General features: G+C 44.5%; 1 protein-coding gene across 1 annotated transcript in view; it reads left to right on the forward strand.

Annotated features, from left to right (window-relative positions):
• The window catches only part of LOC122693632 (tubulin-specific chaperone cofactor E-like protein), a 161710-nt gene extending 138860 nt beyond the window's left edge, over positions 1-22850 (forward strand). The window contains exons 20-30 of the mRNA XM_043901299.1: positions 2117-2500; positions 4639-4925; positions 6977-7257; positions 10220-10330; positions 11550-11752; positions 12918-13081; positions 14010-14258; positions 19049-19211; positions 20543-20630; positions 20945-21061; positions 22074-22850. Of these exons, the coding sequence (XP_043757234.1) occupies positions 2117-2500; positions 4639-4925; positions 6977-7257; positions 10220-10330; positions 11550-11752; positions 12918-13081; positions 14010-14258; positions 19049-19211; positions 20543-20630; positions 20945-21061; positions 22074-22174 (2148 nt within the window). The 3' untranslated portion in view covers positions 22175-22850. The remainder of the gene's footprint in view (positions 1-2116; positions 2501-4638; positions 4926-6976; positions 7258-10219; positions 10331-11549; positions 11753-12917; positions 13082-14009; positions 14259-19048; positions 19212-20542; positions 20631-20944; positions 21062-22073) is intronic.
• The last annotated feature ends 510 nt before the right edge of the window (positions 22851-23360 follow it).

Genomic DNA, 23360 nt, shown 5'->3' on the forward strand with positions numbered 1-23360 from the left:
TAGGGTAATTACCTAGCTGTCCTTATCAGGTCTAATTAAGGTTGAGCAAGCAGCACTGGGCCAGTCTGTTTACTAGGATGCTACTTTCATGATCAGGTTCTCCTGTGGGATGAGTTATGGACCCTTGATCATATCCACATACATCAGGTTATTTTTCTCTCTCCACCCATGCAATGTCTGACTTCTTATCTGAGAGAGGCCAGACCATCCACTCAATTATTCTGCAAATCTGATAAGAGAAAGGAAGCCAATTTGTGAAGCTGCTGGCACCCAGAATATTTCACGGGTCTAGAAAGAGGTTCCAGGAACTACTTTTTACTCCATTTTAGGGGTGAAAGAATCAGCAATGGTTTTCTTGAGAAAACTCTTCCTGGAAGATCTCACCCTCTTCCTGTTTACCCTTGGGTCTGAGTCAGATCTCTATTTGATATCCAGGGTTTTGATAAGTCTATCGTTAATGCAGAAAATTGTGACCAGACAGTAGCATAGGCCCTTTTTGTGCCATTAAACATCTTCTCTGGAAAGCACTGTTTTAGAAAATTGAATTCACGCCTTGAGTGCCCTCATCTCTATGAAGTAAACCACTCATTGGGACCACACTCCACTTGAACAATCATGACCAATTTCCAACAGTTCCCTGGAATTCTTAGTCTAGAACAGGTACAAGATCAAGAGCAGAGACTCTACAAGTACAGCCGTGTCTACAGATTGTAGAAAGAGTGAAAAATAATAGCTGCCACCAATTGATGATACACTTCGTTGCAGGTATTTAATATAAATTTTTATAATTCCCCACTATCTGAAAGAGGATGAGTGGTTCTTCTCTGGTAATAACAGCAGCTATTATTTATTGAGTATCTACTCTCAGCCGGGAAATGTGCATCACACGTCTTATTGAATTTAATCTTCACAACTGCCTTGCAAGACATTATTATTAACTTCAATTTAGAGAAAGCAAACCAACACTCTGAGAAGCTGAAAGAGCCTCTCAGGGTGGCATGTGTAGGGTGGCAGAGCTGGGATCGAAACCCAGGTGTTCTGATCCCAAAGCTTTCCCTTCATGGAACCTAACTGTTATCTAGGTTTCTCACTTCAGGATATAGAAATAGAGGTATCTGCAACAGAAGTAAATTAGAAGTAGATTATTTACAAGAAAAGAAGTTTGGAACAGTGAGTATTGTGAAATGTTGAAACTGTCAGCTACAAATTGGCACTTGCCATTGGCACTTGCCATCTACCTCTACGGGGATTAAAACATGTGCTGCTTCAGCTGCTTATTTTTCAACATTCCCTGAAAAGAGTTCAGGGTGAAGAGCAGAAATCAGGCATTCTGTGCTCTGGGGAAAGCTGGCAGGGTAGGTCTTCAAATAGATATTTTTAGGAGCCGATTTTATGTGCCCAATTCTTGTAGCTCCTCATATCTAGAAAAGCACTAAAATCCTTCATGGTCACGACTGCTCCTCATGACTATTAGAAACCTTCTGCAAAAAATAAGTACTTGATTGCATATATTTTCCCTTCACCAAAATCACATACATACTGACCCACCCCCTTGCCTCTTTGGAGCAGTTTCTCAGAGCTATCTGAAATGCAGTCTCCTGGGCTATTTTGCCCCCAATAAAACTTCGCTTGCAACTCTTACATTGTGCATTTTTTAAGGCGACAAAAATGGTTCAGCATAAGAATTGGTTCTCCCTTTTTTTAACCTAGTTAAGATTGAAGGGTGGGGTTTATCATTATTGAGTGAATTTAAATTTGTTCCTTCAAGTAGAGTTGATACTTGTTGGATTAATTCCCTACCAAGTATTTTCCTCTTCACCTAGTTCCTTGACCTGCTTCCCATTCTGGTTGGTTGGCTGTGATTAGCTCTACAACCCACCGTGAAGATCCCCAAATTCTTGATTGAAACCAGTAGAGCCTAGGTAGCATATTGTTTGGCATCTGAGTTACCAGGAAGGCAGGTACTGTTTGACTTGAACCAGCCTCCCTTGTTGCAAATTCCAGCCCCATTACTGATAGGCCAGCCCAGCCCAGAAAGGGTCCAGGTGGACTGGGCTTTGGGGTCCCCAACCTTGACCACCACCAGAGTTTCATGCAAAGGGCGCCTCTCTTCCAGCCCAAGCAGCTGTTCTGGAACAGCGACTGCACGCGGCGGTGCCGCTGTTTCCGGCGCAACCTGATCCAGTGCGACCCGCGCCAGTGCAAGTCGGACGAGGAGTGCGCGCTGCGCCACGGGGTGCGCGGCTGCTTCAGCACCAAGACCTCCTACTGCCTGGCGGCCGGCGGCGGCGTCTTCCGCACCTTCGATGGCGCCTTCCTCCGCTTCCCAGCCAACTGCGCCTTCGTGCTCTCCACTATCTGCCAGAAGCTCCCCGACATCTCCTTCCAGCTCATCATCAACTTCGACAAGTGGTCGGCCCCCAATCTCACCATCATTTCGCCCGTCTATTTCTACATTAACGAAGAGCAGATTCTCATCAGCGACCGGAACACAGTCAAGGTGACGAGCCTGTCCTTGATTCTTAAGAAATGTGCCCGAGAATGAGGGCCTATCTAGGGGGCTGTTTACTATGGTTTTCCCGGATAATGACTTTAACAGGCTGTTTATTTCATACATACCATACACAGATAACCAGATTTTAGAGAATCGAAAGTGTAAAGATTTTACAGGCGTAAGCAAGGGTCCCATTTAGTCCTTCACGTACCAGTAGTGAAGAATCCACCTACCAATGCAGAAGACATAAGAGATGTGGGTTCAATTCCGGGGTGGGGAAGATCCCCTGGAGGAAGGCAAGGCAACCCACTCCAGTATTCTTGCCTGGAGAATCCCATGGACAGAGGAGCCTGGCGGGCCACGGTCCATAGAGTCACAGAGTTGGACACAACTGAAATGACTTAGCACATACGATACCAAAGGCCTTGCAGGATATGTACAGTATCTCGAGGACATAAGGTCAGCGTGTATGCTAATAAAGCTTCCGGTGATAAAATGGTAGATAAGTCAGCTTTTAATCTGGATTAATTTCCAAAAAGATTTTCATTTGTTTATAAGAGTTTGAAATTATTCTTGGCTCTGCCACCTGAATGAAGACCGACTCTTTCATCTCTGCCATCCTTTCTAGAAAAATGAAAGACAGCAAGGGTTTGCCTGTAGACACAACTACTTAAATCAAAACGGGTGGGAGGGATCGTCCCTCACTATGAGAGCGCCCCCTAATGACACGCCGAGGGAAAGAGCACAGAGGAGAGAGATGGTGGATTTCTCTTAGGGTTGGCTCTTCTCTAGGAGAGTTGCCGGGTTTCTTGTGAATCTTACAACGGTATATAAATAAATGTGAATCTCCAACCCATCCCCATAAACTAATGCTCCACTCCGACCTGGATTCCTCCCATCCTTCCACCTGAGAAGATAATCTGCTCTGAAGTAGTGGTAGTGACTCCCAGTCACTCAGCTAAACTAGTCTGCCCACAGAAGGCAGACTGGAACCATGGAGTCCGGCTCCCCGCCCCGCCACGTGTTGCAGATTCCAGCTAGAGAGGGCCAGGGAGAGAGCCAGCACAGGCATATTAATGTTTTTGGAATTGAGTGGTACTGTATCTGCCTTCCACCACTGGCTCAGATAATCATACACTGGGAGTATCTTTATTTAAAGAGTCATCGAATAGCTTAGTATCCAGCATTAGGCAAAAGATTGGTAGGGTTTTGCAAGCTTAAAAGGAAGAGTCTGGATTTTAATACTGGTTTTTAACTTCAATGAAAGTTAATCTGCTACTGTTTTTGACACTCTAATTCCTTTTGCAAATTGGCCCACATGGACGTGACTGCGTGGGCCCAGAATATATCAGCAAGAAAGCAAAAAGGGATCACCTGAGAGCAGAACTGACATTGTGCTGAATAAAATACTCCCAGCCACCAAAATAGTAAAGAATCATATTTTTTCTAAGGCTTCTGCTATGTTTTTTAAAGCAACAAAAGTTACTGATAACCTAGGGGGGGAAAAAGAACAATTTCTTTGGTAAGTACAGGAAAGGCATGTTATGTTCTATCCTAAGGGCTAAGAAAAGAAACTGTTAGAAAGCAAGAAAATGACAAATGGAGAAAATACCGTGCCTATAGGGCCTCTGGGAGGGCATCTCCTGTTCGAACATTATAAAATAAGAAAACAATAAACATAGCAATGATCCCCAGGTTCATTTTAACCATTGTTAGACTCTCCTTAGTGCAGGATTGGGATTTTGTTTTCAGTAATTGGTTTATGCTGGAGAAAGTTTTATACAAAAATCTAGCCACTTCTTGTGCATTATACCTTTCCATCATTTTTATTTTAATCTCTCTGCCACCATAGTTTGCTTCTTTGGGAGGAACTGTGGACAGTAAGATGAGTGAGCACTCAAATTCCTGGGTAGGCATCAGCAAAATCTGAAATTCGGCCAAATCTCCTTGCTGCCTGTTCTTGTAAATAAAGCTTTAGTGGAACACAGACTTGCTCATTTAGTTACTTTTGTCTGTGGCTGCTTTTTTTGCCACGAGGATAGATCATATGGGCTGCAAAGCCTAAAATGTTTACTCAGGACTTTTACAGTAAATATTTGCCGATCTCTGCTTTGGGGGTCATTTACTTCTTTCTCCTTTAACAGGTGAATGGCACACAAGTGAATGTTCCGTTTATAACTGGCCTGGCAACCAAAATCTACAGCAGTGAGGGGTTCCTGGTGATTGACACCAGCCCCGACATCCAGATCTACTACAACGGCTACAACGTCATAAAAATCAGCATCAGTGAGAGGCTGCAGAACAAAGTGTGTGGCCTTTGTGGCAACTTCAATGGGGACTTAACTGATGATTACGTGACCTTGCGGGGGAAGCCAGTGGTGAGCAGCGTGGTGCTGGCCCAGAGCTGGAAAACCAATGGCATGCAGAAGAGGTGAGTCTCCAGTCACTAGATTCAGTGGTCCCAGTCCTCCTGTGTCTATGCCGGATGTTGACGAGAAAGGCACTTCATATAGCACCACCCCTTCCTCTCCTACAAAGAGCTAAGCCCAAGATCTTTGGAGTTTTCATCATGCAAACAGGCACAGTAATTTCTTGAACAGCAGAGGAAGTAACTAGGCTTAGATGATAAGTCTAAATTTTTGTGTCATCCAGCCCTTGGCCAAACAGAAGAGTGTTCCCAGGATTAGAACTCTAAAGCCTTGACCAGCTACCCAGCTGGTCAAGTTTAATTTAACTGCAACTGGGCATCCTTGCTGAGGGTGGGATTAAGAGTTAACACAGGAGAAGAGGGTTATACCTTGCTCCCTAGTGCTGAGACTTCATGTCTGCTCCTGCTAAGTCACTTCAGTCATATAACCTACCAGCCTCCTCTGTCCATGGAATTCTCCAGGCAAGAGTACTGCTGTGGGTCACCATGCCCTTCTCCAGGCGCTCTTCCTGACCCAGGGATTGAGCCTGCGCCTCCTATGTCTCCTGCATTGGCAGGCAGGTACTTACCACCAGTGCCATCTGTACCTCTTACCAGAGGCTTGGTTGCGTAGGCAGAAGTTGGTGGGAGTCTAGAAAGCCCAACAAGAAAGTAGAAGTCACTGAGGTTATTATCAGGCCCCTCTCTGGCCAGCTGAGATAGAAGGAGCTAAGCAAGTTATTTCAAAGGTGTTAAACTTAAGAGTCCTTCTGGACTGCCAAATCATGTTAATTCCTCTCAAGTTCTAGAGATACACTTCTCTTTCTTGGCGTTTCTTTGCTTGTACAATGATTCTGTCCCCTTGAGCTTTAACATGCCAAACATCAGCTGAATTCCCAGATGTGGGAATGAAGCTCTCAACCCTCTTTGACTTTTCTGCAGGTGTAGACTGAAAAATGTGCCATAAATTAGACCATCCTGTGAATTGTGGGACACAAAGCTGGAAAGAACCTTGGGCACAATCTGGTCCGGTCTCTTCCTTTTCTAGGTGCAGCGGAGGCTAGAGTGGAATGATTTAGATGAGGGGGCACAGTAAGTGGCAAAGCCTGGATTAGATTTCAGAATTCCTAATGTGATGCTTTCTCTAAAATGTCACTTCTGGGACCCACAGTTAGAAAAATGACTCCTTTGCACATTATACTATTCTGGGGCTTCCAAAGATGAGCAAGATTCAGCTCCTCCTTAGGAATCATCATTCTGTTTGAGTTTCCTTTCCTTTCTTATTTCATTTTTTTTCTTCTTTTATAAATGGTTTTAGCCTGACACCAATTTTCTTGTGAAGATTTTCCTTATGGTCTCTGGTAACTAAACTGGAAGTGGTTTAGAAGCTCCTGGATGTCCTTTCAAATCTTTTACTTTAACAACAGTTATTACTTTTATTTTTGATTAATAATAATGTAATTATCATTATTGTTATTGGTTATTATAGCAATATCTGTTAATAGTTATTGCATCAATCATATCAGTCAATTATATCAAAGGTGGTTGTTATAGTCGCTAAACAACAGAGTTGATGGTGTCCAACTCTGTGACCCCATAGACTGTAGCCCTCCAGGCTCCTCTGTCCATGGAATTTTCCAGGAGGCAAGGATAAGGATAAAAGGCAACCCAGTGGAGTGGGTTGCCTTTTCCTTCCCTAGGGGATCTTCCCAACCCAGGGGTCAAAGCTGCATATCTTGCATTGGCAGGCGGGTTTTTTTTTTTACCACTGAGCCACCAGGGAAGCCCACATCAATGGTTAATGGTTATTATATCAATATCTACCCTTGCCTGCCACATTGGCTACTATCATTTTGTTTTACCCTCGCTCATCCCAGTGGTGTAACAGGAGAAATTACCTTGGCTTTCGAATCCTATCCTGGGTTAAGGTTGGGGTCAGCACCCATACTCACTTCTGGGTGAGCTGAAGAGGTCACCACTGTGGTCTCCCCTCCTCCCACCCGCACCCCCACCCGCACTGGCCATCTCAGATGCCTGGTGTTGCCTCCTAGTCTGACCACGTCTTTCACCCCCAGCTGCAACGAGCTGCAGTTCTCACAGTACGCAGCCATGTGCGACAACGTGCACATCCAGAACATGCAGGGAGACGGCTACTGCCTGAAGCTCACGGACATGAAGGGCTTCTTCCAGCCCTGCTACGGGCTCCTCGACCCCCTCCCCTTCTACGAGTCCTGCTACCTGGACGGCTGCTACAACCTCAAGAAGTTCCAGCTGTGTGGCTCCCTGGCCGCCTACGGGGAGTCCTGCCGCTCCTTCGGAATCCTCAGCACCGAGTGGATTGAGAAGGAGAATTGCTGTAAGGGAATTATTTTATTTCTGCAGACTCTTCTCTGAGTCAGAAAGCACAGCTTGGCCAGTGGCGTCACTTTGTCCGGGCCTCACCGGCTGGTCTCCATCTCAACCTGTAGATCTGCTTTGGGGGTTGAAGGGTGGAGAGGTGTGGGCTGCAGGAGATTCTGTGAGGGGGCACTTTCAGTGGAGCTTGACTCCCCCCTAGGTCCAGTTATGGAATTCAGAATATCAACTGAGGAAGGTGGGGTTCTCTGGGTTGGAAGAGCACCAGTGTAGTGACTTCTAAGATAGCAGGACAGAGCATGGGACTCCTAATTGATTTCAGTGCCCCAAATTCAGCTCTCCAAAGGCTCCTTTCACATGAGTCAGAGCCCAGATCACAAAGAGAAGGCAGGTGGCAAATGGCAGATTGAGCTGGCTGTATCTGCCTGATTGCAAGGAAGCCATGATTAGATTTATAAAGGGATTATACGTGTGCTATTGATAAAATAAAAATCTATAGACTCTTGCATTTTTTTCTGTAGTAAGAAAACTATTTTGATGTCCATTATCCATTATTCTTTTTGTTTTCTTGCCATGTTAATCAGATAGATGGAGCAAGTAAGTGTGTGCCTACATGCACATAAATTTGTCATATCCGTGTATGTGTGTCCATGTACAGAAATGGTCACTCTGTCCCATGAATGCAGTGTGACATTGCAGTGTGTGCTTGTCCCTCAAGTCACACCACCACGTGCATATGGGTACCGCCGTGAAAACTGGCCCTGTTTGCTTCAAGACGGAGTGTTCTCATCAGTACGTCTGCACGCCACACCTGACAAGAGTAGGAATACACAATTCAGAACCTAAAAACAATGTCAATAATTAAAATATGCACTCAGTGATTTCAGAAACTCTTAAGCAAATGGAGTAGTTTCTGTTGGCAATCAATAGAAATGTTTTGTTTGATAGCTTTAATATTTCACCCTCTTCTGTTAATAAGCAATACTTTAAAGAGCCTAAACTGTTTTGAACTTCAGAAATTGTCTGGAATTTTTTTTAAAAATATCAGTTTTTGTTTTTAACCTCAAAACTTACCTCTGTATTGGGCATGCTGTATTTGCCAAGTAGTAAATGGCCCACTCTGTTTGTAAGTGAGGTTTTCGCCTTCTCGGGAGCTGTAACTCCACACGTTCTCCCCCTCATTCTCCTGGGTGGTTTGCATATTGTGTTAATCAACCAGCACAGTCTTTGGGTGGCTGCTGTGTGCTTAGCACTGTCTTAGGTGCTGAACACACTCGGTGATAAATGGGTCTTTAGAAAAAGAAGCTTTTAAGAAATAAGTATATTTGGTGGAATATTACTTAGCCCTAAAAAGAAATAATGCCACTTGTAGCAACAAGGGTGGACCTAGAGAGTCTCATACTGAGTGAAATAAGTCAGACAGAGGATAAGAAATATCCTATGGCATCCCTTATGTGTGGAGTCTGAAAATAAATTATATAAGTGAACTTATTTACAAAACAGAAAGAGCTTCACTGGTTTAGAGCACAAACTGATGGTTGCAGGGAGGAAGGATGGGAGAAGGGATGGTTAGGGAATTTGGAATGGTCATGTACATACTGCCAAATGTGAAATGGATAACCAACAAAGGGCTACTGTATAGCCCAGGGGACTCTGCTCGATGTTATGTGGCAGCCTGGACGGAAGGGGAGTTTGGGGGAGAATGGATATGTGTACATGTATGGTTGGGTCCCTTCATTGTTCACCTGAAACTATGACAACACTGTTAATTGGCCATTCCTCAATACAAAATAAGAAGTTTAAACTGCAAAAATAATAAGTAAGTGTATTTAACTGATGGTGAGGGCTCTACTTTAGACACCTTTCTAGGAATTAAGACAGACGGATGTGACTCCATTCCTGTCCTCTCACCTGTCATAATAGCTATTTAGCAGAAGGTCAGGAGAAGCATCTGCAGTTACGGGACAGCTGGAGGGGTTTGTTTTGTTTTGTTTTTAAACTCTTGAAGCTAACTTGGCTCATGCTGGAGTTGAATCATGGCTGTTTCTTTAACACTTACTGTTAGAAACCATGACAACGAGGAAGATTATTACACCTGGATAGGGAGCAAGAGTCTTTAAATAAAGAAATGAGTGTCTAAAAGAAAGTGTTTTCCATTAGTGGTTCTCAAACTGAGATGTTAATGAGCTTGCAGGTGGCCTATGGGCTCATCTGCTACAGAAATACTGTTTGTAATCTGTTGGTGATGACACTTCACATACATTTGTATTTTACTTAGAGTTTTCCCTGTTTTGGCAAAAAAAGTGCCATTAATCTCAGTCAATGCTGGCGAGTTGTGTGTAGATTTTTGTTTGTCTGTTTTTACAAAATTAAGTAGAAGCATGTGGACCATGAATCAGGAACAAAAAAAAAAAGACTAAGAAATCCTGGTTTAAGGGACCTCTCTGGGACCTTACTGGCCCTGAAATCTTCATTCTTGACAACTACTTGTTGAACATCTACGTGAGGTGGCCAGGTATTGGGAATATAGAGGTAAATGGTTTGGACTCTACAGCTTATATAATGTAAAGATTCTGATGCACATGATGGTGGTACAGAGCAGTAAGTGCAGGAATCTTGGGACATGCTGGTAGTTCAGCTTGTTTGTGTCTCCCATCCTCCTCACTTACCTTCACTTGTGCGTGACTTTGGGTACATTTCAGCTGTGATGCCAAGTTATACTAGTTAGCTGGCAGAGATTGTAAGGGTTGGAAGAGATAATGCCACCAAAGCATGAAACACATAGCAAAGACCCAATTATTAGCTATCGTCATTACTTCCTGGAAGGCTGCCCTATCTGTGAATTTGTGCCATCTGACCATCACCAGGTCCATTGGAGTGGCAAGTTCAGAATATGACCACATGCTGCTGGGCATTGGAGTGAAAATCAGGTTGTGTGTGTTTCTGTTTGTTTTCCTTTTTAGCAGGAGTGGTTGAAGATCCTTGTGTGGGGGTGGACTGTCCCAACCGAACCTGTGAGCTGGAAAATGGAGGGGAGCTGTGTGGCTGCATTGAACCCCCTCCCTATGGAAACAGTGAGTGATACCTGTTGCCCCACCCCCAAGACAGGCCCAATGGGAGACGCCTGGCAGCCCTGTAGGAAAGCTCCTGGATGGGAGACCGCGTGTCCCACACTGTGGGTTAGAAACCCAAATGACGAAGTTTTCATGAGCATTTAAGCAGAACAAGAAAGGAACCCGACCTCTTCAAAGTAGGCTAATGTTCATTTCCTTGTAGCTACATCCCTTTCTTCAATAAATGATAAATGTAAATTTGTACATTCATAGAATCAGTCAGCTCCATCTGAGGCCACGTTCAACATCAGAGAGATCCAAATTGATCTTTTAGACTCACAGAGAGATAGGGTGGTTTGGTGAAAACATGAAACAATCAGGACGAGAGTGCCAGGTACTTAAACACGTTTTTAAAGCCAGCTTACCTTCCCTGAAGCTTTTCAGCAGGTCCCAAAGGAAACTGAAATGTTGAAGCAAACTGCAAGCAATTAGGGCTCCACGTCCTGTTCTTAACCACAGCCCCCTTAAAGTAGCAATGACCTTGTCCCTGGCCCAGAGCACACCCGTTTTGTCAGCTTGAAGGGGAGCTGCTTTGCTTCCCAGCTCCGTGCCCTTGGTTGAACCAGGGAACTCAGGAGGCATGTGCTACGTTTAGCATCATCAAATGAAAGCCTGGTTGACCAGAAGGCTCTGCAGGAGGGGATCACGTGAGCTGTTCAAAGGTTTCACCAGGGCAGATGAAAGTGTTTCTCTCTGTTTCTTTACTGCTTGTTAGCCTGTGTTTGTGCACTCATGGAAAATGCCCATTGGTGCATCCCATGACAAAAAACAAGAGCTCCTAGTGCTGGCCTGGGTACCAGCTGGGCTGTAGGGCATCCTGCCTAGGGCTGCCCTCACTTGAATCATGTTTTTTAGCCAGGCCACAGCAAGCTAGACACGGTATGGAGCTTACAAGAGTAGCTACTACCAGAGTGGAACAGGAATCCTGGGTTTAAGAAGAAAGGACCAAAGATGCTTTGTATAGCATTTTCGTCTTTTAAAAAAAGTCTCTAGCATTGCTCAGGTTATTGCTTTGAATGACTTCATACACTGATTGAGATTGATCAGAGCTCTGTTAGATATGCCAAAGCCTCCTGTGAAGATCATCAGCCTCTTCTGAAGAGGACAGGGTACCACGCCCACTCCCGCAGCAAGGGGAGCTCACAGTGACTCACCTGTCATAATACCTGTGTCCCCACAGACTCCCACGACATCATTGATGCAGAGGTGACCTGCAAGGCGTCTCAGATGGAAGTGTCCATATCTAAGTGCAAGCTCTTCCAGCTCGGCTTCGAGAGGGAGGGTGTGCGGGTCAATGACAGGCAGTGCACCGGCATTGAGGGCGAGGACTTTATCTCCTTTCAGATCAACAACACCAAAGGGAACTGTGGCAACATTGTGCAGGTGAGCATCGGGGGCCAGAAGGAGCACCCCGCCTTGGTGGTGGCAGCTCTGGACGTTTGCACGTTGATCGTCCTTAAGCCAGCTTCAGGGGTCTAACTTAGAAACATGCTCCTTGGAAGACAGCAAAAGACACCCATCACTGAGTGCTAAGTGGTTGGTTGAAGTGAAAGCAAGATAAGTGACAGACTTCCTTCCCTGCTTTGCCCTGTCTGCTGTCATCCTTTGCCCTGAACGTTGACACATGTTTTTATCTCTTTCGTGCTTTTATTGTTCTTCCAGGTAAAGACAGCTGGCTTCAGCTATTTTGAGGGGCAAGGGTGTCCCAGACATCATTTAACAGTTGGCTGCAGAAATATAGCAAGGTCACAACTTTTTGTCTTGGGCTGTCCAATTTCTAGGTTAGCAAAGCATCTCACTTCTCTTCCTCCTGTGCCTTCCCGCCATCTTTTTTTTTTAATTTTTTTATTGAAAAATATTTGCTTTACGATATTGTGCTGGTTTCTGCCAGTCATTGTCATGAATCAGCCACAGGTATACATATGTCCCCTCCCTCTCGAAACTTCCTCCCACCTTCCACTCCCTGCCCCTCCGGGTTGTCATAGAACACTGGGTTGAGCTCCCTGTGTCACACAGAAAATTCCCACTGGCTATCTGTTTTACATATGGTAATATATATTTTGTTAACTATATATTTTGTTCATTAACACTTTTTAATCAGCGAGTGAAAGGAGCAAGATGGTAAAACATGCATGTATCCATTTTGGAACTTGTGGGCGTGCCTGGTACAAGATTTGACAGAGAGGGGATTTTGAATTAAGAATTGAAAGATGATATGTATATTACCTCGGGATGGCAATACTTCATGCTGTCCCCAGCTTGGGTTCCCACAGATAACTGGGGGCTGGTAGTACTTAGAATTCAGTGGTACATGAAATCACCCTTGTTGGGCATTCAAAGTTATCAGACTGAATGGTGCTGTTGCCATCCATTTAATACTTTTTTCTTCCTTACTAAATGCTGAGACTAACTCCATCCTGATTTATACTGGCCTCTGGGTTATGTATGGAATGAAGCCATTTATCCACTTTCAGGCCCATGGATTTAAAATGCAAGCCACATACTCACACCCAGATTTAATGATTTCTGACCTTCCTTTGCTCTGCAGTCCAATGGCACTCATATCATGTATAAAAACACTATTTGGATCGAAAGTGCCAACAATACTGGCAACATCATCACCAGGGACAGGACAATCAATGTGGAATTTTCATGTGCTTATGAGCTGGATATCAAGATCTCCTTGGACTCCGTGGTGAAGCCTATGCTAAGGTAGAGAATCTCACGGGCTGTGCACATCGCTCTGTCTTTTCCTTGACAGTTAAGGTTAGCCTAATCAAAATTGCTAGCATCTGTCTTTGAAGCACTAAGAAAGAATAATTCATGTTTTCTGAACTCAGATGTCTTACACCAGTGCTATTCGATAGAACTTTCTGCAGGGATGGAAATGTCCCATATCTGTACTGTCCAATGCAATAGCTGTATGTGGGCAATGAGCACTTGAAGTGTGCCAGGGGAGAGGGGCCCTGAGGAAGTGAATTTTTAGTTTAATTTTAATGGCCACGTGTAGCCTATTAGACTTTAATTCTCTCTTCCTTGGCTTTCCCTCTGCATTTTCAGCTTGGAAAATGGTAGGTAATTGGATCGATAACATTGTTCGGGGTTCCCTACTCATGACTGTGAGACCTGAATATTTCCTGCCATGTCAGTAAACAAAGGATGTCACAGTCATCAGTGATGGCAGCCACCATGAATGGTGAGCTGATGAGACCTGAGGCAACTCAGGAAGGAAAGAATACCTGCCATCTAGCAGCCACTAGACTGTAGCCACTCCCTAAGTTGAGCCCTGAGAAAAAGAAGCTTAAGATGTGAAAACAGGATACTGGCCCCAGATAGCTGAGGTGCATATCCAAGGAATGATTTCAGTGAGCCCAGACTCTTGGATCTTCCCATACATAGAAAAGCACTAAATTCCTTAACTTGGGATATCTGGTTTTCTTTAATTAACAATAATTTTTGGATGTTCAGATTACTGGCCCTTTGTTGCAAAACTTCTATATAACCTGGCCCCTCCCCTCCCATTCTTGGAGCAGTTCTGTCAGGGTCACTTGAAGTCCTACAATTTCCCACCAAGTAAAACATAACTCTCAACTTTTAGGTTGTGAATATTTTTTTAAGTCCACAACTTTTTCCCTTATAGTGTCATTAACCTGACGGTTCCAACTCAAGAAGGCAGCTTCACCACCAAGATGGCACTCTACAAAAACGCCTCCTACAAACATCCTTACCGCCAGGGTGAAGTTGTGCTAACAACTCGAGATGTGCTGTACGTTGGGGTCTTTGTGGTCGGAGCTGATGCCACACATCTCATTCTGACGCTGAACAAATGCTACGCCACCCCATCCCGTGACAGCAACGACAAGCTCCGATACTTCATCATTGAAGGAGGGTGGGTAGCCTCTTCTCGAAGGTAGTCTCAGAGCCTTTAGTGTTAGATTTGTCTACATCTTTTTTAGGGAGGAGAATGGTAACTAACATTTGTTGACTACTACACGACCAGCATTTTGGACCCAAGAACTATCTAATCCTCACGACAATGTATGAAGTAAATATGATAAGCTCCTTTTTTATAGACGAGAAGGCTGAGGCTTAGTGAGATCAAGCAATTCTTGAAGTCACACAACAATTTAGTGGTAGATCACCAGTTTTCTGTGGCATTAACTATAAAATGCTCTATTCTCAATGTGATCAAACAGGGCATTCTGTCCTATCTACTTTGAATTTCAATCTGAGTTGAATGTGGATCAAATGTGGATCAAATCTACAAATGAAAGGAGGTAATGAGAATTACTAAAGTTGGTGAATAATGCATCTATCAAAATTTAAAAGGAATTGGATTAATAGCCTGTAGGTGAGTTTTTCTACTCACCAGTATGTGCCCAGCACCTAGTATATTTCCTGAAAAATAGTGGTTATGCAACAAAATTATTGAATGAATGAATGGGTGAATGAAAAAGAAGAAAAGACTATGAACCAATCAACAATCATGATAATTATCTTTATTTTTTAAAAACACTCAGTGGTTTTGTCAAGCAACAATAATTTCTTAACAGGTTTATTGCATACATAATTTATGTGCAATAAAATGCATTTGCTCTAAGTGTAAAATTCAACAATTTTTGGTAAATTTACAGAGAAGTGCAACCATCACCATAATCTAATTTTGGAACATTTCCATCACCCTAGTACATGAATTCTTAAAAGCAGATGACTGTATTAATCAAAATTCTTTCTTTTATAAGTGGTAGAGATCATTTCAAATAAGTTTATGCAAAAACAAAGTACTTAGCGTTTACAAAACCGAATCACATAAGTAGATGTGGCTTCAGGAATAATTGGGTTCAGGGGGCCAGCTGCTGTCAACACTCCCTCCCTCCCTCTATCCTTTGTCTCTCTGTTTCTATCATTGTCTCTGTCTTTCTCATTGTCCTCATTAGACACCGGCATTTCTTCAGCATTGTAACCCCCAGGGATGAGCATTCCTTCTAATCCCAATTCAGGGAATCCCTGGGAAGGAGTATGATTAGCTTTTCTTAGATGGATTCCCTCTTCTTCGTTTGGAGAAGATGCAACATTAAAGTGCCTAGTGTCGAGGAGGACAGTTTTTTTGACCCTCTTAGGGTTCCTGGCTGGGTCTGAAAATCATATGGACAAAGATTAACAGGAGAAAAGCATACACATTTATTTAATATAAACTTTACATGACATGGGAGTCTTCATAAGGAAATGGAGACTCTAAGAAATCGTTTAAACTGAGTATCGTTTTGCCCCGTTTGACAAACAGTGGACAGTTGTGGATATGATAGGTCGGTCGTGTGTGGTCACTGTAGTGAACTGAGGGAAATCTTAGCCAGACTCTTCAGACTCTTCTCAGCACCCCCTTGACTTTGGAGATAAGAATGCCCTTTCCTCTAGTGTACCTCTCACAGGAGAGTTTTATGGCCTCTTTCAGGGGAGAAGAGTGACCTTCCTGATTCTGTCATTTTTCTCAAACTCCTTCAGTTGAAAATATTCAAGGTAAAAAAAAAAAAAAAAGAAAATATTCAAGTGCCAGATTTGGGAATAGTGTTTCTTGAACCCTGTCTCAGGCCTGAGTCGGCATCCTTCTCTGGGGTGCCGTGGATAGGGTATAATTAGCCATGAAATTGGGGAGGGAAGGAATAATCCCCCCAAAGAAGACTATGCTTCTAGGCAGACAAACAATAAACAGCCACTGTTTTGCAGATGAACAGGCTCAGAGCCTGAATACAGCTCACCCAAGGCTACCTAACCAGCAAGGGGCAGAGGAAGAATCTTTCAGGTACCAAGATGCATCAACTCCCCACCTGGCCAGGTGTGGCTTGTGGCCTGGGTTGCTAAGGCGTCAAATGGGATTTTTGGCAAAGGCCTCATTAAGGCACTACCTTTCTGGGTTGAGTTTTAGCCTCCCTGGAGGCGGAGGGAAGGGCTTGAGGATTACATGGTATCTTGCAGATCCAGACGCTCAGGCTAATGTAACAGGTCTCTTTCTCCATGTGTTCCCTTGCTCCCCACCCCATCATGGTCTTTTCTCCCAAAGTAAAAGGGCTACGATTTGAGCCACTGTACAAACCCTGGTGGGTGGGCTCGGGCCGCCTTTGAAGGACACTGTGGCATTTAGCATTTTTTAAATAGTATTTAATAGAGTTGACCCAGAGAGGGAGAGTAAGTGAGCACGTTCATAAATCTCAGCTTCCCCCAGGGTCTGGATGAAGGTCTTCAAATTAAACTGTTGTTGGGTGAGAAGTAATTTCATCATGTGAGAGAATTTTAATTCATGAGTCCTTTTGACCTTTCTTGGGGGAATGTGGTTATTGTTTTTTCTTTTTTTTTCCAGTGAGCTTATGGAAAAACTGACGCTCAGTGCGGAATGACTGAGCAACAGAATGGTTCTGCATTGGAATTTGGGGGGAGGGGTCAGCTGCTTCTCTCCAGCTACACAGGGTGGGGTCGCAGAGATGCCACCACTGTCTACCAGTGATGCAAAGGTCTGAGTACATGAAAGTCACTTCTCTGTTCTCTTTGTATGCCCAGACGGAGGAAAGGACACCGTCCTTCCAATTGTGGACAAAGGATCCTAGTGTTCAGTTTGTTAGCCCCCTAAGGCAACATCCAGACAGCCTGTCCCTGCTTCCCGAGGCCCCTTCCTTGTGCTTCCTGTTTTTCTGACACTTAAATCTCAAATCATCTCTCTGGGAGTTGGGGGTCTAGTTAAGAGGGAAGGTTTGGGGACTTTCCTGGTAGTCCAGTGGCTAAGATTCTGCATTCTCAGTGCAGGGGGCCTGGGTTCCATCCCTTGTCAGGGAACTGGATCTCATATGCTGGAACTAAAGATCCTGCATGCCGAGAGGAAGGTAGAAGATGCCACGTGCTGCAACTAAGACCTGACACAGACAAATAAATATTTTTTAAAAAAAGGAGGGAGGAGCTCCATGAAGACCAGAGGGCTGAGAACACTGTAGAATCCTTGAACCAATTTAGATTATTCAGATGAGTCACAGTGACAAGGAAAAGTATGGCTAGTAAGTTTTTGTTTCAAAGCTTTTAGGAAACTATTGCCTTACAGACTGAATCACCAAACTAAGTAGGTGTGGGGATCCTGAAGAATAACATCAATTTAAAATTTTCCTTATCACTAAACGATTGAATTCTGTGGGCCAGGGAAAGTAAACATAAGGAGAAGAACTACCCTTTTTATCTTGATTAGATTTTTTTAAAGAGCTTCTTGGCTGCCACGGGCCAGCCTTGGCCATGGAAGCACAATTCATTCATTCATTCACTGATTATTTCCAGAGTTTTTTGGGGGTCTAAAAATTAAGTATAATGTTAACACCACATTTCAAAGAAAACAGTTCTGAGGGTTAATACTGTAATGTTCCAAAAGTAAAAATACAATTTATGTATAATTGTGTATACACAGAGAGAGAGAGAGAGAGAGAAACGTTCTCTTGGAGTTAAAAGATGTGTCATAGGTTTTATTTTTCAGGCAAATATTTGTATGAGTTTGACTATACAGCATCTAAATATTCTTTTTTATTTAAAAATTTTATTTATTTTTTACAGTAGGTCCTTGTTGGTTATGTATTTTAAATATAGCAATGTGTGCATGTCAACCCCAAACTCCCAATCTCTCCCTTCCCCCCACCCTACCCATTTGGTAACCATAAGTTCTTTTTCTAAGTCTGTGAGTCAGCTTCCGTTTTATCATTTTTTTTTTTTAGATTCCTCATATTAGCGATATCATATGATATTTGTCTTTCTTTGACTGATTTAGTTTGATAATCTCCAGGTCCATCAATTTGCTGCAAAAGGCATTATTCCATTCTTTTTAATGTCTGAGTAATATTCCATTGTATATATGTACCACCTCTTCTTTTGAAATACTTACTGCATGCCCATCAGTGTGTTGGAGACACAGTTACAATTACACCTTGGTTCATGTTCCCCAGGGGCTCAGCAGGGTGTTGTCGGCAAATTCAGGCAAGGCCACTCGTTCCTGCCTGGTCAAGGCATACTTATACTGGAGGGGGAACCACAGACGGGCATTGGAGAAAGAGCAGGGTTAGTTAGACGTGCAGAGAGGCTTCCAGGTGGGGAAGCAGCATGTGAAAAGACCCTGGGCATAGGAGACTGCGGTCCATTTGGGGAAGCCAGCGAGTGGAGGCAGATACCTTCATCCCTTGCCTGTTGGCTCAGGACTGCAAAGAGGGGAGGAGGGTGGTCCCTTCAGCTGTCTGTCTTCTCCAGCTCCCACGCGCTCTCACTCATAGGGAGACTTCCCAATAGAGCTTGAAAAAGGGGCCCCTCCCCAAATTGTTAATTAACTGAGAAAGTACAGAAGACATAGGGACTCATCTTGTGTTTGTTTAACTGATATCCGTAAAACACAGCATTCTGAAGGAGAGGGATGGGAAACTGACGTGTTTGGAAATTGAGTACAGGCCCTCCGGTCATTTTGTCTTTAGTTGCAGTTAAGATGCTAATTTGAGGCACTCTTTGACACTTTTCCAACAAACTATGAAACTGTAAGGGAGTCCTAACAAATGACAAGCCTACACACTCCAGAGGTCACTTTCAAACTCAAAGGCATTTTTACCGTGCGTGATGGTTTTGTGTGGGACATGAACGTGTGAAGCAGAGAGTCCCTTTCTTTCTGAACAGGTGTCAGAACATTAAAGACAACACCATTGGCATCGAGGAGAATGGCGTCTCCCTCACCTGCCGCTTCCACGTCACGGTCTTTAAGTTCATTGGGGACTATGATGAAGTCCACCTACACTGCGCCGTGTCCCTCTGCGATTCAGAAAAGTACTCCTGTAAAATAGTAAGTGAGGGTGTGGAAATTCAACGCGCATCTTTATTTCTCACGGCCTCAGATTTCCCCACATGGGGATGGTGAACGCCAAGTTGGGTCGCTCTTTAGAGGTTCATTTTTAGGGCTCAAGGTACCTGGTGGTGGCTGAATAACAACCATCTTCAGATGCCCAGGAGTGATAGCCATCTGTGCCGGAACAATAAGAGAGCAGGGTAGAGTGATAACCTTTTACTCGTCTCTCTCTCTGAAATGTCAGTCTGTTGTTGGTGTCACACTAGGCCAGGGTTTCTTAAACCTCAGCGCTACTGACATTTTGGACCAAATGATTCTTTGCTGTGGGGCTGCCCTGTGCTATGTTGACTGTACAGCACATCTCTGACCTCCACCCACTAGACGCCTCTTACAACAGCTGAAATGCCTCCTGGAATTGCCCAGTGTCCCCTCGGGGAAAAACTGGCCCTTTTTGAGAACTACTATGCCAGAGCCTCAAGGAGCCAAGTCACCTGCTTCTGAAGTGAAGGCTGGGGGCAAGCTCTCCTCCACTTGGAAGCAAACTCCCAGGCTCAGTATGTACTTTATCCAGGTCTCCTTTAGACAGGGGCTATCCCACAGATTATCCAGATCCATGCTCTGGGCCTGGGGCTCTGAGGGACTGGCAGATGAGGTGACAAACTCATCATCTGGTCCACACCAGGCTTATATCTCCACCATGTACAGCTATGTCCCTAAGGTTTTACTGCGCTGGTCCCTGGCCCCTAACCCTTAACATTGCAGCTTTACCCTCACCTCATGTTGACAGATGGCTTCCCAGGTGGCTCAGTGGTAAAATACCTGCCTGCCCATGCAGGAGACGAGGGTTTCACCCGTGGGTTGGGAAGATCCCCTGGAGGAGGAAATGGCAAGATACCCACTCCAGTGTTCTTGCCTGAAAAATCCCATGGACAGAGGAGCCTGAAAGTCTACGGGGTCGCAAAAAAGAGTCAGACGTGACTGAGCTACTGAACAGCAACATGTTGGCAGAATTGAGATGTAGGCGATGGCCAGAGCTGCTTACCGATGCTGGTCTATACATTACTATCTGATCTGATACAGGATCCTCCTTCATAGGAAGGGAGCCTCTTTGAATCTAATTCTAGTGTAGAGAATATATTAAATTCTGTTCAACATAAAGCCCCAAGTCCCAGGGGGTTCAATGATCAAGAATACATTGCTTCTAATTAATCTGAGCTGCAATAGAGCTCCAGGCTGAGCCCCTGCCTCTTTTGGAGGTGAGGATGTGGTGAAGAATAAGTTATCAGCTTAATTGTGTGAAATGTTCCCTTTGGTGTTCTGTCTTTCAGACTTGCCCTCAAAATTCCAGGACTGCCACAGATTATACCAAGGAACCTAAAGAACAGATCATTTCAGTGGGACCTATTCGGAGAAAAAGTATGTATGTTCCCTAAAACACTGTAAATGATTAAAACAAAGGGATTTGAAGATTCAGGCTGACTCTGGGGTGTGTTGTGCTTATGACATGGACCTGGTGAACCGGGAGCTTGAGGACGCCTGTTTGGGGTCCCCAGTTTGCAAAGGCTGCCGTAATCACAGGTGTCCATAGTGACATCCTTTCATGGACTACTAAAAATGCATGACAGTGCTAGGCCTTTTCCCTTGCCGCTCCTCTCTGTAAAGCCTTGCCCGTAGATATGAGTTGAAGAGCTAGACTGTCTGCAGGTAACTTGTCCAGGGCTGTCTTTCAGGGCTGGACTGGTGTGAGGACAATGGAGGATGTGAGCAGATTTGCACGAGCCGGGTGGATGGGCCCCTGTGCAGCTGCGTGACGGGCGCCCTGCAGGAGGACGGCAAGAGCTGCCGAGGTGAGCACACAGCCCCGGGCAGGCAGCCGGGGGCACAGGGAGTTCTTGACTTCAAGAGGAGACTTTCCAATGCAAGGCCCAGTGGGTCAGCAGCTAGCCTGTGAGACTTACAGGAAGTAAGAAGGAAAGACGAAGCAAACACCCAAAGAATTTATTGTTGTTGCATCACCAAGTCATGTCTGACTCTTTTGCACCTCCATGGACTGTAGCCTTCCAGGTGCCTCTGTCCATGGGATTTCCCAGGCCAGAATACTAAATGGGTTGCCATTTCCTTCTCCAGGGGTTTTTTTTGACCCAGGGATTGAACCCACGTCTCCTGCATTGGCAGGTACATTCTTTACTGCTGAGCCTCCATGGAAGCCCACTCAAGGAATATGAGGATCTTTTTGTTTTTAAACCTGATCTTTTATCTAAAATATGGAAAAAAAAATTTTTTTAAAGAAAATTATCCAGCCATTTAATAGGGCTTCCCTGTAATAGGTGGTGCTACTGGTAAAAAATCCACCTGCCAATGTGGGAGACACAGAAATCGAGGGTTCAATCCCTGGGTCAGGAAGATCCCCTGGAGGAGGAAATGGCAACCCACTTCAGTATTCTTGCCTGACAAATCCCATGAACAGAGGAGCCTGGAGGGCGATAGTCCATGGGGTCGCAAAGAGTCAGACACGACTGAGCAACTGAACACACACACACATCCAGGCATTTAAGAATCAAGTATTGACCTTGAATCTGGCCCCCAAGTCTAAGACTGGGGTGTGTGATCCATCAAACACACTTTACTGCAGTAGTCTTAGCTACCAGATTTCCCTGGTACCCTTTGAATTAGCAGGATTCATCTAGAGGTTGAGTTAATTTCACTTCCTTGCTGCCACAGTCAAGTCCATTTGGAGAAAGTGGATTCTTGGCATTGAATAAAGCAGGTGCCTTAATTTGAATCCACCAGGATGGCTGATCCATGTCAAGCAGGTACCTTTTTTCGTAGGACTTACCATGTCTCTCTTTCTGTTCACAGCCTCTAATTCTTCCATCGAACTTCAAGTTTGGATGCTGCTTCTCGTCATGACCCAGATTTCATTATGGCATTTTGTCTATAAGTCAGGCACGACCTCATAATTCACTCAAGGTTATATATAAAGTACTGTAATTTACTTACTTTGACCCCCTGTAGGCGATAAGGTGTGTGCCCTTAAGTCAGAACCTATTTGAAATTGTCCACAGTCTCAAAGTGATACCATCTCCCCCAAACGGTCAGAGTTCCAGAAAAGAGGGAAAAGCCATGCCACCCCCCCCCCCCAACTTTCAGAGTATGCAACCCGGCTTCTAAAAGTCAGCTGTGGAAAACATGTATCTTGCCTAACATTTCCAAACAGTTGTCACTAGGAACCTTGGGTTCACAGGAAAATCCAGTAAAGGAAAAAATTCTGGTGAGACAAGTCTACCTGGAAATCTAACCAGAGAAATCTACCCCACCAGTAGATCCAGCGCTGTGTCTGGATCACAGTTTTTACAGAGGGCGGGCCTGGTGGAGTGATAGTGAACATTGAGAAGCAGTGGTTGGAAGGCTCGACTCCCTCTGAGGGGTCCCTCCGATGTTTGGAAGTGTCTGACTTCCCATACTCCTGCGTTCTCCCCTCCCTGCCCTCGAGTCCGCCAGTCCTGCCAGGGCCGAGTGTGCACCTCGTATATTGTTTGCTGACCTGGGGAACCCCACCCCCCATCCTTCCCTTCAGACCCAGACTCTTCTCTTTTACAAATCAACCGAATAATTTTTAATATGTTTTATGCTTAAATAAACTCTGTGTTCAATTATTCTCATTATTCGGTGGCCAGAATCATTCATATCGATGTTAAGCTTTGCACACCAAATAACATCCTCTGATATAAACAAAGAGGCAGCTAGAGCAGCAGGGGTTGGAGCAGGTCGGCCCTGCTGGCCGGAGCTCCTATGCGTTTTGTTATGTGGCCGTTTGTTCTGACAGAGCATTAGCGGGGCTTTCAGTAAGGTGCTGAGTAGGAGAGAGGCAGTGGCCTCTTTTGTACATGATACAAAAACCCACATTTACCCTAATTAACTACAAAGTGGAGGGCCTGGTAAATACATCCCTGGGGTGCCTCTCTTTTTAAGGTTAAAGTAAACACCACTTCCAGTTCATTTTGAAGTTGTTTTGGATTGAAGCTGAGGGTATTTCTGCCATTTCCTGGGACCTCTGGGAAACACTGAGCAGAAATCCTAGTGTCCTTGGCTCTGAGTGTGAGGATGATTCCTGTTGTCTTGCCTATAAAAGGCTGTCGCTGTCAC

This window comes from Cervus elaphus, chromosome 1 (genome assembly GCF_910594005.1).
Source record: "Cervus elaphus chromosome 1, mCerEla1.1, whole genome shotgun sequence".
NCBI classification, from domain to species: Eukaryota; Metazoa; Chordata; class Mammalia; order Artiodactyla; family Cervidae; genus Cervus; species Cervus elaphus.